This window comes from Stegodyphus dumicola, chromosome 7, assembly GCF_044657685.1.
Source record: "Stegodyphus dumicola isolate Sdum_Otavi_A_Nest chromosome 7, ASM4465768v1".
In the NCBI taxonomy this organism is placed as follows: Eukaryota; Metazoa; Arthropoda; class Arachnida; order Araneae; family Eresidae; genus Stegodyphus; species Stegodyphus dumicola.
In genome coordinates this window covers 153,326,454-153,343,208 of record NC_140774.1, presented here as the reverse complement: position 1 = coordinate 153,343,208, position 16,755 = coordinate 153,326,454, and the positions used below count along the sequence as shown (strand labels likewise).

General features: G+C 30.9%; 1 protein-coding gene across 4 annotated transcripts in view; it reads right to left on the bottom strand.

Annotated features, from left to right (window-relative positions):
- Nucleotides 1-16,522, bottom strand: part of Cndp2 (Cytosolic non-specific dipeptidase 2) — a 91,090-nt gene extending 74,568 nt beyond the window's left edge. For 2 of the 4 annotated variants that reach the window (XR_004759922.2, XM_035371141.2), the window contains exons 1-2: nt 16,366-16,522; nt 2,534-2,657 (exon numbers count right to left, since the gene is read on the bottom strand). Coding sequence is in view for 3 of the 4 variants with exons in the window: in XM_035371141.2 (XP_035227032.1) it covers nt 2,534-2,657; nt 16,366-16,382 (141 nt within the window). In the remaining variant the exon portion in view is untranslated. Of the gene's footprint in view, nt 1-2,533; nt 2,699-16,326 lie in introns of those variants that run through there. The other 2 variants (XM_035371142.2, XM_035371140.2) reach the window with 2 other exon arrangements.
- Between the last annotated feature and the right edge of the window lie 233 nt (nt 16,523-16,755).

The window sequence follows — 16,755 nt, the reverse complement described above, 5'->3', positions numbered from 1 at the left end:
AAGTATGGAACTGGGAATTGAATTGACAAAAGGGGGAAAAAAAAAAAAAGACCCGAATGTTAAATTTCTGTTAATTACATGTAATTTTATAGCTAATTGATAGAAAGAAAGGAATGACAACAGAATTCTTATAATCTCCTAAAACAAGAGGTTGCCTTTTGATGTGTTGGGATGAGAATTTTTTAACTGCTTGGTCAATAATGTTAGAAGAAAAGCCCCTGTCAATAAACAACTGCTTTTAAGTAATTTAGCTCTTCACCAATTTGAAAGAACTTTATTTAAGTCATCTCTTACCATTGGTTAGTTAGATTTTCTAGAGGTGTTTCGCATTCAAAAAAAATCTTTCTGTTCTAGTAAACGACTCTAATTCCAATCCAGTTTTACCGTCACCCTTCAAGGAAATTATATTTTAGTTTTCTGGTTTCATAAATAGATGGTGCTAGTAGCTTGACTTCTTTCCAGTCATTATTATCTTACCATCATATTCTATCCCGTTCATTTGCACTTAGGCAGCTGAAGAGAATGGGTCTGTATTTAAACCATCGAAACTTGTCATGCATAATTTACAAACATTATGCTGATTCTTGTAGTTTAACTTTTCCAATGCTAGTTATTTGGCATGTTGTTTTAACCTAAATTAATGAAACTATTAAAGAATTAGTTTGACTGGAATTTAAATCTAAACTTCACTCTTAAATCCTGATAAACACAGGCCATTTTGTTTATTATACTAACTATGAGCTATTTCACTTAAATTTCTAAGCGTGATTCCATTTTCTCTGGAAAACATTTTTCCCTTTTTGAAAGGGAATGCTAAGCTTATTAGCGAGATTGTTTCTCATGAATAAGTTTTTCACTATTGGAAAAAATGCCAGAAACTGCACTTGAGTATCATTAAGACAATTTTAAGATGCAAACAAACAGTGTAATACACTAAAACAGCTTCTAATAATTCACTAATTAATATAAAATGAACTTATGTGAATGAATAATTATTAGAACACATGGTTGATCATATAATAACATACTCATGTTTTTTTTTTTTTTTTCTTTTGCTTCAAGTTAAAAGATTATACCAATGGATAATGAGACTATAAAAGTGTAAATAATTAGATTATAAAAATTATAAGACTATGAGAATAGATAATTTTTTTTTTTTTTTTTTGAGTATAAATGATTGAATAAAACATCTTAAATGTCTACGTTAAAAATCACATTAAATAGTTTTACTAAAAAAGGCACATCAAACATGAAAATCAAATAATTAATCATCATACAATCATCCTGTTTCACACCTGAAGAGAATAGAAGAGTTTTAGGTACTATTTGGTTTTGAGAGCCGTAAAAAATCACCAAACTATTATTGATGCCAGTGCTGCCAAAAATAATTGCGGCAACCTTAACGCAAGAAAGGAAGTATAATAGTAAATAAGATTGATGTTTTAATTCAGATGAAAAATTAATTTCATATAATACTTTTTTATTACTATAATTTATATAAAAAAAGGCTAAACATGACTGAATGGAAGCATAAGAGTAAATAACTATTTTAGATCATTATTATAATTTATATAAAAATTGCTAAACATAACTGAATGGATTTATTTTATAAAAAGTATAAAATAAATCCATGCCAAAAAGTATAAAATAAATCCACTGCCTGCATCGCTATTTCGCTACTGAATTATCGCTAAAGCATAATTTCACCTCACATATTGTTCAAACATAATTTTCTATAATGAATGATGCCTTTTCTTTGAAAAAATTCTCAGTAAAGTGCAGAATTGCCCACTTATTTGTTTGCCACTTTTTACAAGGGTAAAAACAATTGGATTTTAGTCAATTTTCTTTTACTTTTTAAGTGAAAATAAGTTGATGCGTACATAGATAAAGTAAAGGGTGTGCGCAGTGCCATTTTTGTGCAATTCTAGGATTTTTTTTTAAGCAAAAATAGGTCAATGCGCACATGGATACCGAGTATGTGCAGTTCTTAAAAACGCGTCAAGCAGTGGATGATTCTGCACTTAACACAAAATTCTATTGCCGACTTTTCATCATGGGCAATTCCCAAATTGTTAAATCCATAGGATATCAAAAAAGAATTTAAAATCAAAAAAGGATTTAAAAATTAAACTAGTATTTCAATGGCAACTTAAGAAATATAGAACTATATAAACTTATGCAATCTGAAATCAGCGCGTACGCTAGATTTGGCACGCTGTTAAATGGGCGTGTTTGCTAGATTTGGCGCTTTCGCACATACGTTTTCACTGCAATTTTTTTACGGCCCTCAAAAACGAATAGTACCGATTTTTATTTATTAACTAACCTGATACTTATATGTCCTTTAAAAATACATTTTTTATAAAATAAATTAAAATAGTGGATGCAATTAAATTTATCACAATTATACACATGGTATGATTTTTTTTGTTAGCATAATTATTAAATTTAATATTCAAATGCTGCTGTGATTAATCCTAATGACAGTTAAGAATTTATTATTTGAAGAAAATACATAAATTCTTTTTACCTTGGCTACCCATTGAACCATTTTTAATATTTCCCCACGAACCTCCGGCCATGCTGAAACACTTTTTATGCCCACAGCTTGTCTTAAGTTATCAATGTAGTCCTTCTGATGTGCATCTATATAACTAAAATATATGCATATAAACATCATGTAATCAACACTAAGTAAACATATAATAGAGTACACACATTAGAATTACATATCACTAACACTTGAGATTCAGAATCAAACACTACAGCATTTAGGAAATTGATGATTACAAAAATATTCCCGAATTCTTTGCTACACAGTATATTTCTTTTAAAACCTGTTTAAAAAATTTTTCATAAAATTCTGAGTTTAAAATTGAAAATGTAAAAGATAAGCCAAAAGTTTTTTTCTGAACTTAATGAAAAGAATATTATCTTATTTGATCAAACATTACTAAGTATAATATAATATCCTTACGCATGAATGGTATTTAAATTTCTAATTGAACATTAATATTACAGCTGAAAAGCTAACAAAAACCAAGTACCAATGCTTTTGATTAAAATAGTAGCACTATAATTACATATTTTTGCCCTAGTAATAAATACATAACTATAAAAAGACATTTAAATTCCTACATGTACTATTTTATGTAATTTTAAGTTGAAAAATTAACCGATTATCTTATGAAAATGAAAATACAAATTTATAGTTCTAAAGCAACTAAATTAACACTGCTTTGTAATAATTTAATGATTGATTAATATTGCACACATTTATAAAATTTTTCTCTGATCCTTTCACATTAAATAATAAAAAATCAAAATAATAAAATAAATCGAACTATTAATCAAATACAGTGCCCAAAAAATTTAGATTGGCATAGATTTCATACCTGTAATACATACATACAGATGTATTAGAGAGAACAAAACATTAATTTTAGGAAACAAAGAAAAATTATATTATCCTGTAAAGTTTTTTTAAATTTAATGTAAAGAAAAAGTCAGATACTATTAAATTTTATAACGAATTATAAAGCAAACTGAATTAATTAGTAAAATGAAACCAGTTAAAATTTACAAAAATTGCAAATTAATGATTCAAATTTTAAATTTTCAAATCGACTCATCGGTGGGTAATAACATCAAAACCCTAACAATTAAGGAGTTTCATTCCTGTCGACTATTGCTGCATAAAACTGAAAATACAAAAATAAAATTCTAAAAACAAAATTACAAATAAAACTCAAAATGCTACTTAAAAATATTTGCACCCTTACTCAGAGTCAAAAGATTACTCCAACACGCTTTCAGTTCTGAAAAACTTAAAACAAAATTACAAAATCAAACTTTTTAATTTTTAATACGGTTAGTTTATATTTTAGGGTACCCCTTGGATTATTGCCAAGTTGTTGTCTTATTTATGGTAGCCTGAGTAGTTTAATGTTATGGAAACCCTATATGACATGATTGGTTGTAATGCGTGATTGCGGTGATTTTGACTGTTGCGAAAATATTTGTAAGGGCTTATTTATGTATTGGATGTTGGTTAGGAAGTCTGTTGCTCATTTTGTGTTTTACACCATAAAATGCCTGCTGATGGTATGATTAACCTAAAGTTTCTGTACACTTTTGGAACGACTGGGAAAGAAAACCTTGACTGATGTGCCAATGAAGATTTAAATTGCTTCGTTTACATCTCGGTAAACTGCACAGTAAGATTTAAGGATTTGTAAACTGGAGCTCATATCAACACTATGGAAGGTATGTGGGTTGTAATAAAAAGGGATTTTCGAAAGAAATGCCACTGGCAGTCAGGAGGATATTTTTCATTTTTACTTGTGTGAATTTATATGGCAACGGCAGTATACAGATTTTAGCTTAGATAATTTTAAATAGTTTTTGCTACAGCCAAGTCTTTAATCCGGAATGATCTATTATCCCAACCTCAAAGCTACAAACTTTCTGCGCATGCTCGTTTAATGTATAACGGACGGTATAAGCTAAGCTAAAATTATCTAATTATCTATTTCAGTTAATGTTGCAGATTGCATTATTCCTTAATCTTCTAATTGGATCTGGCTTATTATTTTTGCAGACTGTTAGAGCAATTTTCCAAAAGTAAGCTTGAACTTTCAATTATGTCAAAAAGAATTTCTGGTTCTGGAGCTGCCAAAGGATCTACAAAGCGAAAGCATGTTTCGATGTTTATCAAACAAAAAGTGGAATTTCTGCAAATAAAATGGATAAAGCCATAGCCTTTGTTTCTCTAACCATTCCGAAATCTGTTTATCAATTTCATGCTGCTCTGCAGGGGGGGGGGACGGCGCGGTGCGCAATGAACTGGAAGTTGATCTGTCAGCACTATCCTTATCTTCAGGGCAGATGTTTTTATTTTATTCGGCTTATAGTTCATTACTAAATGTAGTATTTCATCTCGATGTACTTTGATATGATTTAAATCAAATTCATTATAAATATCCCGAATACACTTCAAATAGTTTTCTGGTTGCAATTTTCTAATTTCGACTATGTGTAATGTATGCTTTACGTATGCGCGCATTGAAAGAAATGTTTAATAAAGTAAACAAATAAATATTAAGCTTTTTTTTTTTTGTAAATTTTGATACCCTTTAGATCATAACTGTTCTTTATTTCATAAATTACGGTTTTGTATTTTTAATTTTATAATTTCTGCATGCCATCTTACCAGATTTAAACTGATGATCTACAATCCAGAAGAACCGATAATCCGGAATCGCTGAAGTCCTAATGAGTCCGGTTTAAAGACTTTTGACTGTATTAAGGAATTCTGCGTGTTACACATGCCGAAAAAACAGATATTTTTAAATAAGGTAAGTCAATATTTCTTTTTTGTAATGCGTAGATTAGTTAACATGCATTTGCATTCTTATGTTATGTTTTGTTTGATTTAAAATGCAATTTATTAAGATTACATATTTTTTGTTTTAATTATATTTTATTGCATTATGTTATTGACGCCATTTTACTGGGGAGGGCATTAGATGTAAACATGAATGGCACCAAAAAATCGCCAATTTACTCTGATGTATATTTTTACCTTTAATATTGACTTATTTTCTTTTTATAAAATTGAAAATGTAAGGAGGCATAGATAAATCACGCTATAAAAGAGATCATACACCAAAACATTTTCATAAAATTTCATAAATAAAATTATCGGTACTATTCGGTTTCGAGGGCCGTAAAAAATCGCCAAACTATTGTTGATGCCAATGCTGCCAAAAATAATTGCAGCAAGAAAGAAAGTATAATAGTAAATAACTATCTAAGATTGATGTTTTAATTTAGATGAAAGGTTAATTTCATATAATACTTTTTATTATTATAATTTATATGAAAAAGGCTAAACATGACTGAATGGAAGCATAAGAGTAAATAACAATTTCAGGTCATTATTATAATTTATATAAAAATTACTAAACATAACTGAATGGATGCCTGCATCACTATTTAGCTACCGATTTATCGCTAAAGCATAATTTCATCTCATTGGTTGTTCAAACGTAATTTTCTATAATGAATGATGCCTTTTCTTTGAAAATATTCTCGGTAAAGTGCAGAATCGCTTACTTATTCGTTTGGCGCTTTTTACAAGGGTAAAAACAATTGGATTTTTGTAAATTTTCTTTTACTTTTTAAGTGAAAATGGGTTGTGTACATAGATAATGTCAAGGGTGTGCGCAGTGCCATTTTTGTGCAATTCTATGATTTTTTTTTTCTAGTGAAAATAGGTCGATGTGCACATGGATGAGTATGTGCAGTTCTTAAAAATGCGTCAAGTAGTGGATGATTCTGCGCTTTACCCAAAATTCTATTGCCGACTTCTCGTCATTAAATTTAAAAAAATTATTTAAAAATTAAACTAGTATTTCAATGGCATCTTAAGAAATATAGAACTACGTAGCGTATTCGGAAACTAAGTACCGTTTCATTCTAGTGCCGTCGCAGCGCAGTGGTAGGCGTCCCGCGCATGCACACTAGTCTTTCTTGTTCACTGACTTCCAATTGTCGCCATTTTGGTTGCTCTATGTTGTGTTTTCAGTTTGCTGTGCACATTCAAAATGTTTAAGATAATTAGTTCTCCCGCTGACTGTGAGATTCGTGCCATGATTAAATTTTTGAAAGCGAGGAATGTTAAACCGGCCGAAATTTATCGTCAAGTGACAGAAGTTTACGGTGAATACGCGATAAGTGATGGAATGGTGAGAAAGTGGGTAAGAATGCTTAATGCAGGTCGAACAAATGTCCACGCTGAGGCTCGGAGTGGTCGGCCTTCTGATGTCACCGATGATTTAGTAAGGAAAGTTGATGAAGCTATTCATGAGAACAGACGCTTCACAATGACAACTCTTTCAGAGGCATTTCCACAAATTTCACGTACTGTTTTGTTCGAAATTGTGTCTGACCACTTGAATTATCGCAAACTGTGTTCCCGATAGGTTCCAGAAATGCTCACTGATGTTCACAAAATAAAGCGACTTGGTAGTGCCCTGACATTTCTCACGCGGTACAGTGATGAGGGAGAAAACTTTTTAAACCAAATTGTGACAGGTGATGAAACTTGGGTATGTCATTTCACACCAGAATCGAAACAACAATCGATGGAATGGAGACACACTCATTCTCCAAAAAAACAAAAGTTCAAAGTGACAATGTCATCACAAAAAATCATGTGCACTGTCTTCTGGGATAGGAAAGGCGTTTTGCTTACTGAATTTCTTCCCAGAGGTGAAACCATTAATGCGGCACAATATTGTGAGACTTTAACAAAACTAAGGCGTGGCATTCAAAACAAACAAAGAGGAATGCTCAGTAAAGGAATTGTGTTGCTCCATGACAATGCTCGGCCCCATACTGCTGGTGTCACTCAATCGTTAATTCGACAGTTTCATTGGGAGCAGTTCGACCACCCACGAACAGCCCGGACTTGGTGCCGTCTGACTATCACTTGTTCCTGCACATGAAGCGCAAGCTTGGTGGCGAGCGCTGTGGATCTGACGATGACATGAAAAATGCTGTGGAGTTGTGGTTATCGAAACTGGCGGGAAGTTTCTTTGATGATGGTATACAAAAACTGGTCACCCGCTATGACAAGTGTTTGATCATTGGCGGAAACTATGTTGAAAAATAGTTTAAGACATGTATTTTCATGTAAAAATAAAATTGGATTTGAAAAAATTCTTTTACTATTTTTTTTTTTTTTTTTTTAAACGGTACTTAGTTTCCGAATACGCCTCGTATATAAACTTAGGCAATCTGAAATCAGCGCGTATGCTAGATTTGGTGCGCTGTTAAATGAGCGCATTTGCTAGATTTGGCGCTTTTGCGCATACATTTTCGCTGCAATTTTTTTTATGGCCCTCAAAGCAAAATACAGTCAAAAGTCTTTAATCCGGACGCCCATAATCCGGAATGATCTATAATCAGGACCTCAAAGCTACAAACTTTCTGCACATGTGTCAACACAGAATGCATTCACGCATGGGCATAATACGTTTACACATGCGCGTTTAATGTATAATGGATGGTATAAGCTAAGCTAAAATTATCTATTTCAGTTAATGTTGCAGATTGCGTTGTTCCTTAATCTTCGAATTGGATCCGGCTTATTATTTCTTGCATACCCTTTAGATCATAATTGTTCTTTATTTCATAAATTAAGGTTTCATATTTTTAATTTTATAACTTCTGCATGCTATCTTACCAGATTTAAACTGATGCTCCATAATCTGGAATCGCCGAAGTCCTGAGTCCGGATTAAAGACTTTTGACTGTAGTACCAAATTATCGTCTACTACCCTTTTTTTTTTTCAACTTGGTGATGTTTAAAAAGTTGTTTGCCTTTATTTTTCGCTTGCTTATCTTGTTATATTTCATTTAATGTTTAACCCGTTCAGTACGAGCGTGTCATATGTGCATCAGCAGCGAACATTACCTCACGGACGGGCGTGTCATATTTGAATCGCCATTTAATTCACTCTAACCGGCCAGGTGTACCACATTTGACTTTCTGGATAGAACGTTTAATTAATATTTTTTGTTGCCGCTAGATGTAGCTGTATGCCTGTTATGGAGAAATATATCGAAAGTTAAGAATGTTTACCTTCATTCCTATGCAATGATTTTTATTTTTGGTATTTTGTTTCGGAATGAGAGTGAGATTTGTGGGTGGGTGTAATACCTCTTTAACTGCGTCATCTCTACATATAATAAAAGAAAGAGTCTGTCTGTGTGTGTGTCTTTCTTTGCGCTGCGCGTAAGCTAACAGACCCATGGCTACGAAATTTAATTTGGTACATAGGTGCATCTAGACAAGAGCCAGTGCACCTCGAAGCAATTTTTTCGAAATTCGAATTAAGAATTTTTTTAATTTTATGTTTTGTGACGAAATCGTGTCATTTTGAGACATAATGGGCTATAGGAAAGCGAGATTTTACTCTACACATTCCATTTTCACATTGTCATGAAACGTAGGCACTTAGCTATTTTACAAACGTAAAATAAATTTCGTGTTTCAATAAATCGATTAAATACGAATTTATTTAACACAGGGAGCTCAACACCTTTTCAACGGGATTTTTCTAAAAAAGTTTATTTTTAAAAATGTATAGTTTATTTTTCTTTGATTTTTGGACACGTCAAACCTTCATCCTTGTGACTGCTTTTACAAAAAGAATTTTGGAAAAATGATAATATTTTGTATTTTTAAAAAATTTTTAAATGAAGCTTCCGAGTACACTTCTCACATCTCATATCTTTAAAAATGTGATTTTGGCAACAATTTTCCTGTCTTATTGTTGTTGATAGATTTTTAATGAAATCGCATCATTTTGAGTTTTATCGCATCAGTTTCATTCTTTTAGAAATATGGGTTTGGCAACAATTTTTCATCGTATTTCTTATGTCATTGTTTTTAAGAGATTGGCATATTTCATTATCATTTATATATATATATATGCAATGTTTTCAGTTATTCCATCACATCGTGGGCGAATGGTGAAGCTATTCCATTACAAGTTCTGGCAGATGATTGAAGCACGGAGAGAAATGACGACTCAGGACTTTTCACTTTTACCAGCATATCTTTATTTTATTTTAAAGCAGTATTCAGTAATTGAATTATTAGATACGACTGTCTTTAATACGTTATAACATTCTAACAAAGAAAGAGGAGCATAGCGGGCGAGTTAGCAGAACGAAGGCGAGAAGGCATCTGCATTAAAACGTTACATAAGATAGAAAAGTCTGGAACCTGTGAGAAGAGATGAATTTAGGGGCAGATTACCAAATTTAGAATGTTAATTTTGAGATCGTCAATTATTTTTTTGAAACAGCTATCATATTTTATTGTATCTTACATATCCCACTTCAGCTTTTGCTCTCTACTGTGCTAAGATGTAATTTCGCTGGCTTGCTTTCTATCTCAACAATATCAAAAATGTAAATCTTCTGTGGAAAGGCACGACTAGAGTGCCAAGTGATTATGGCCACAAATATCAATTGGAAATAAAAATGGAATTAAAATCGCTTCTACTGCCAAGTTTTATTTACGAAGTCAACACATTAGCTTACGACGCAATCAGATTACTTCCTCTTCAATATAGGATAACTACGCATCTACAGTGCTCCGTCTTTTCCTTGTGCTTATATGTAAGATAAAAATATATGAATCAGAATTATAATATAATTATAAACATTAATTCTTCCTCTCTATTCTAAAATCGTAATATCTCTATTCTAAAATCGTAATAACTCTGCATTGCGTCATTTCTAGATCATTCTATGGCCCGTGCAACTCTGATGACGTAATAATTAAGAACTGAAACTGCCACTATAAACCAAAACTTTTCTCTTCGCCATGCTTACATTTTTATTGATTTTTTTGATAAAGTTGTTCTGTAGAGTAAAATTCTACGGGGAATTTTGTTTTTTGAGTTGCTTTCATGCTATTTTTTTGCTTATTTCGCTGTTTGTAAGATATTGAAAAGTTTTGCATGATTTTTTTTCTTCAACGGAAAGTTGGTTAATTTTTTTATTAGGATAATTAATATTTGTATTAAGATATATAGCTTATTTCATTGTAATTTTTTTCTCTTGAAAATATAAGATAAAATATCATTAATTATACTTTGCTTTTCAGAACTTTTTGTTTTTTGTATTCTTTTATGTTATTTATTGCTCATTTCACTGTTTTTAAGATATTGAAAAGTTTTGAGTGATTTTTTTTAGGAAACAAATTTCTTAACCTCCGTTATACCATTTGAGTTCTTAAGATTTTGCAAAGTTGGTTAATTTATTTATTAGGATAATTAATATTTGTATTAAGGGATATTGCTTATTTCATTGTAATTTTGTTATACGTAATAACTTTTTTTTATGAAGTTGTTCTGCAGAGTAAAATTCTACGCAGTTTTTAAATTTAACTTTTGGTGTTCCCTTCAGCCATTTTCCCAGTACATTTAAAAGCCAGACGAAGGCTGGCAACAAAGCTGCTAGTTTGATATAAACAAATGCAGGTGGTTTCGCTGCAATGAGGTACTTTTATTTTTTTATTTTTGCGATATAGTGAGATAGACGTTCTATCACTAGATTTTTTTTTATTACTCTTATATTTTTTCTTTTTTTTTTTTTATTACTCTTAGATTTTTCTTTGAGATGAATATTTTTAATCGTCAGCGAAGCGTATGTTTTTTTAATTGCAAACGAAAGCAATATCTAAACGTAGAAAATACACAATCGTTAATTCGTTAGTGTTGAGTAATGTAATGGCTCTTACTGCGTCAGTTTATATAAACAAATGAACATGTTCTCTATGCTCTGGAATACTTTTAATTTATTAATTTTTCTTATTTTTATTTTATTTTTTATCGATTATATAGGAGTAGATGTTCTACCATTAGAGACTTTTTTATTATTCTTTTCCGGCATTGAGACGAATATTTTGTATCGCTTACCGAAAAGTGTTTTCTTTTTTTTCTTTTCTTTTTTTTTTTTTATGGCAAAACGAAAGCACTATCTGACCGTAGAACATATGCAAATGCTAAATGAGTCAAATAGCAGCAGATATTATATTCCTGTGACTAATGCAATGTTGGACTTTGCGTACACCCATGTTTCAGAGAACATCATACACAGTCTCATTTTGAAAGATTGCTTACTTTTCATTGTTTACTCATTGAATTTTTATGAAAGACAGTTTTAATACTTTTTAATTTTAACTGTGTGTTGTGTTAAATAAAATCTGCGATTGTTTGGATATTTTTCCATATATATTTATTTGTGGGATAAGAGGGAAATTATATTATTCTAGAATGAGTATTTTATAAAAGAAGGAAAATATAATAATAAAGGCTTAAAAGTAATTCTGACGACTGCTTGAATGTTCTCATAATGTACCCAAAATTGGAAAAATTGGATGACAAATTTCATTTATATGATTTTTTTTCCCAAAGTTAGGCTTAGCAGCATAAATTGCCCTTCCCCACAGGATGACGCATCCGGTTAATGCGCCCTCCCAAGAGAACGCTTCGGTAACAGAGGTGCCCGTCAGGAACTTGTTAAGGGGACATATGACATAAAAATTTTCTATTTTGGGCTAAAAAAATAAAGTAGCCTGAGACGATTCCAAAAATATGTAATTTATCCATGTTTAGAAATTTTAAGACAGAAATCTTTCATTAAAAAATGTAAAAAGCACTAGCAAGCCCACCAGTTGAGAAGGGACAGATGTCTGGTGTGGCAACAATAAAGCCCTATCAACTGGTAAAAAGTTATGTTCATACACATTCTTTTTTTTTTTTTTTTTTCTGAGAAGTCTTTAGAAGTCTTTTTGACAAAAAACTACTGTCAAATCACATTCATGGAAGATGTCAAAACCCACCACTCAACCGGTATAGTGGTTAGCAACGCTGCCATGCCGAAGAACCCGTGTTCGAATCTCAGAGAAAACATTGATGTTTGTAAATGTATAGTGTCAGTGCGGCATGAAGCACCCGAAATGTGGCAAATCGAAAGTTCTCTTGAGAGGTGGGTGCTAGGGGGAGACCTTAGCACCCGTCCCCCCTGTGGTGCTCTCCATCAAAATTGGGGAGGAACTGAGCTAAATTGCACTGTCACCTGTAATGTGCTCAAGGCTGTTGCCAATGACAGGTGCTCTTTGTGCTGTTATACGTCAAACAAGTGAACAACAACAATTCAAAAGCCGAATGAAAGTTTTAATAAATCTGGACATACATACCAAAAACTGTTTTTGTGAGTGTCATCACATTAAAATTAGGTTTATTAGATGTGGTAATATGTTTTAATGATAGTGTAGAATGTCGCAATAAATAATGGAATTATTGGGAATACAACCAGGGTTTTATATGATAAAGTTTTTGCGAAAATAGATTGTGATAGAATTCGTGAGGCTCATCTCACTTACCAAAAGCTTTCTAAAATGGCTAGAAAGAAACATAAGTTAATCAAACAAAAATAACTAGATGCAGAAATGTCAGTTCAAGATGGTTACGGTGCAGGAAAATGTTAAAATGATTTTTTTTATAAATTATTAGTGTTTGAATTGTTTTTCAGTTTTTCTCAAAACGTGTTTTTTTAACTTTCGGTACACTTTTCTTGAAAACTATTCAGCCTAGAAGGTTTAAATTTGCCACGGTTGTTTATCGTAACTATTTCTTTGAAACTAAGCATGATATAAAATTTATGATCATTAGTTTTGGATATATTAAAAATTTAATACCATTTTTTCTATGATTTTCAAAACATTTTTTACTAATTTATTTTTAATAAATTAGTAAAATGTTTTTTAGTAAATAATTTTGTTTTAAGTAAAATGTAAAATACTGCTTATTATTCTTAAATGATATGTTTTTAACCATCATACAAAATTTGAAGGAGTTTGATGCAGTATTTTTTAAGAAAAGTGTACCAAACTAGCACACTATCACAGAAGATTCATCAAAGTTAAGAGAAATTAAACAACTGGTTTTTTAAAACATTAAGCTTTAAATTTACACTTTATGTGGTATATATAATCTACAAGCTATTTTAAATGAAGAAAGAATTTAGAGAATATGTTTATTTTGAAAAAAGTTATACCGTAATAACCTTTGTCCCGAAATAGTTGCATTTCCCCAGTCAATATGTCACATGTCCCCTTAAAAATGGCTTGCAGTCGCCAGGAAGCAATGAACAGCATTTGAAAATTAATAATTTTTTTATCATAAGGATGGAAATTTGATTCAGGATATTGCTAAATTAGTAAATTTATCCCATTCTACAGTGCAGTATGCAATAAAATGCTCTAAAGAAGAAAATTGGATTCAAGATAAAGTAAGATGCTGTCCAGCAAAGAGGACTTGACATAGAGATTTTTTGTTAGCAAATCTGTGAAAAACCCATGTTTGAGTATTGTAAAAATTTCTACAGAATTGACTGAAAATTTTTCTACTTCAATTTCACTTAAAATTATTTGACAATTGACACATCAGCTGGATTACATGGGCACTCTGCTCAAAGAAAACATTCCTAGAGTGCAAAAAATTGACAGCTTAGGCTTTTCTTCTCAAAATCAATGGTATATAAGCCCAAAACATAATTGAATCATGTCTTATTTGCAAATGAAAGCAAATTTAACATTTTTGGTTTCGATGAGCATATAATTGTATGGAAGGGGAAAAAAATGAGGAGCTTAATCTCCAGAGCTTGGTTAGAACAGTAAAGCATGACAATGCAGGTGTTCTAGGGTGAGGATGTATGTCAGCATAAGGATTAAATAATTTAGTATTTATTGATGGCACAATAAATAATGCTCTTTATTTAAATATTTTAAAAGATAATTTTAAATTGCCCACCTAAAATTTTTATACTGGAAACAACTTTATTTTTTATCAGGGTTAGTGATCAGGCAAATGGATCTCAACGTTCGCCTTTTGGATGTCTATAATAATTATCCACAAGTTCTGAAAATACCACCTCAGTGACCAGATTTAAACCCAACAGAATACATTTGGAGACAATTAGAGGTTAGAGTGCGAAGACATATTAAAATAAAAACCGAAGTAAAAACAGTAACGATGGAAGAATGGAGGAACATTGATGCAGATATTACAATAAAACTGGTTAACTCTATGCCCAGACGTTTAAAAGTTGTCATAAATACTGCAGGATATACTACAAAATACTAACTGATAGAAATACTACAATATTTAATAATATATGCAGATTTCTTTAAACCATCCGAAGCATTTTGTGAGGTAACTTTTGTTACTTTTTTATTATTGATTTTCCAAAAAAAAAAAATTGTAATATATTCATAGAATAATTAATCTAGTTTTGCTAAGAGAAATTTACAGATATTATTAAAAAATTTTCATTCTAAAATATTAATTTTTGTTAATGAATAAAGCAATATTTAACTGAAACTCGTAAGTGTACGAACACTTTTATGAGCCAATATATTTGCATATGGTATATTTCTTTTGTTGCACAAGCCCACTGATGAAGATACAGCAAAAGATGTAAATTTTATTTTATTTTATTTATTTCGGTTTTCTGCAGCTTACCACTGTGCTTGTATTTTGCATATGGTTTATTCCAAATTAAACATGGGATGAATTTTAAACATAATTTTTATTTTATTTTATATTATTACCACCACATGTTGTTACTATCAGCATTCAGTTGGATAAGGTTTTGAACTGTTCACTATTTCCTATTTATTCATATTTTGCCCTCCCCCCATTTCTTGCAGTTTGCCACTGTGCTTCTGGTTTTGCATACGGTTTATTTTGAAATGAATACTGGATGAATTTGAAACACACTTTTGTATTTTATTTTGCATCATATACATACAATCCATATATGAATGTGTACATATGCTCAGTTTTACCACTATTCAGCAATTTGTCAAAAAACAAAGATTTTGATTATTTGCTACACTTTGGGATTGGAAATTATCCATGTATACCAGGGATTTTGAGTCAGGTTTGGGGGGGAAGCAGTCAACCTATTAATTAGCTGTTAGGTAGTCAGTTTTAATTTATGAATATAAAAATATTACTTTTACTAAAGTTTAGGTATTTATCAATATTTTCTGCATTTTTTATTGTTTACTATATAAAACACAATAAAAATCATCTAAATCTAGATGAATGTATATATTTATTTTTCGAGTTCTGGAAAGGAGGGAAGAATGATCTTCTAGCAGTGGTGAAAAGATAGATGGAGCAAAAAAGGTTGAAAATATCTGATCTATGCAAGGCTTTGATATTAACTCAAAATCTGAACCAGTATTTTCAATTAATTCAATAAATCATTTCACAACATGTTCTGAAATCTATTACTATCTTGTAGAAATTTAATTACTTTACAAACGTTTACAGAATTAATTTACAACATAAAATATCGATCAGTATTAATCGACCTTGATTAATAAATCAATTGTTGTCAGCTTAGAGAATTCTGCAACATGCAAGTTTCTATAACAAATAACATGAATATTCAAAATTTGTACTCTTGTTTTCATTTAACTTAAAAAGTTCGTTTTTTTAAAACAGACACTACGCCAAGGGGAGTTTTAATTATTCTTGTTTTCAACCCTGAATATATATGCAAAATATTTAAACATAAAATTAAAACTAATGCCAGCATTTAATTTTGTTTCAAATACAATTCACAATGTTTTAAATGGTTATTCATTTATAACTTTTTTATTAATTCATAGTTTGTTATTTTTAAATAATTTTATTTTCAATAAGCTTTTAACATAATGCTTACTTTAACATTTCTCATTCAAAATTTTAAAAGTTTTTTTACCGGAAAATTTCATTCATTATTCCCTGCTTGAAAACGAAAGCTCAGTTCCCGAGTGATACCGCCTCCAGTGCAAAATCACGTGTAAACAGAACGTAGTTTAGCACACGTTACCAGAATCAAGAACAACTGGAACCTACTACGCAGAGAATTCGCGCCACTGCATCAAACAGATGATAATTAAGCGGGATCATCGGAAGCAGAAGTGCATTAACCAAGCATATAAACAACACGCAAACATATTTAAATGCTTAATTTTAGTGATGTAAAGCTGATAAATTAAAAATCTAAAACTTTTTTTTTATAAAATTCATGATGAAATAAGCATGTTATTATTTTTTTGAGTCATTAGGGACACCTTAATTATTTAAATTTAATTGAAGATAAGTTTTT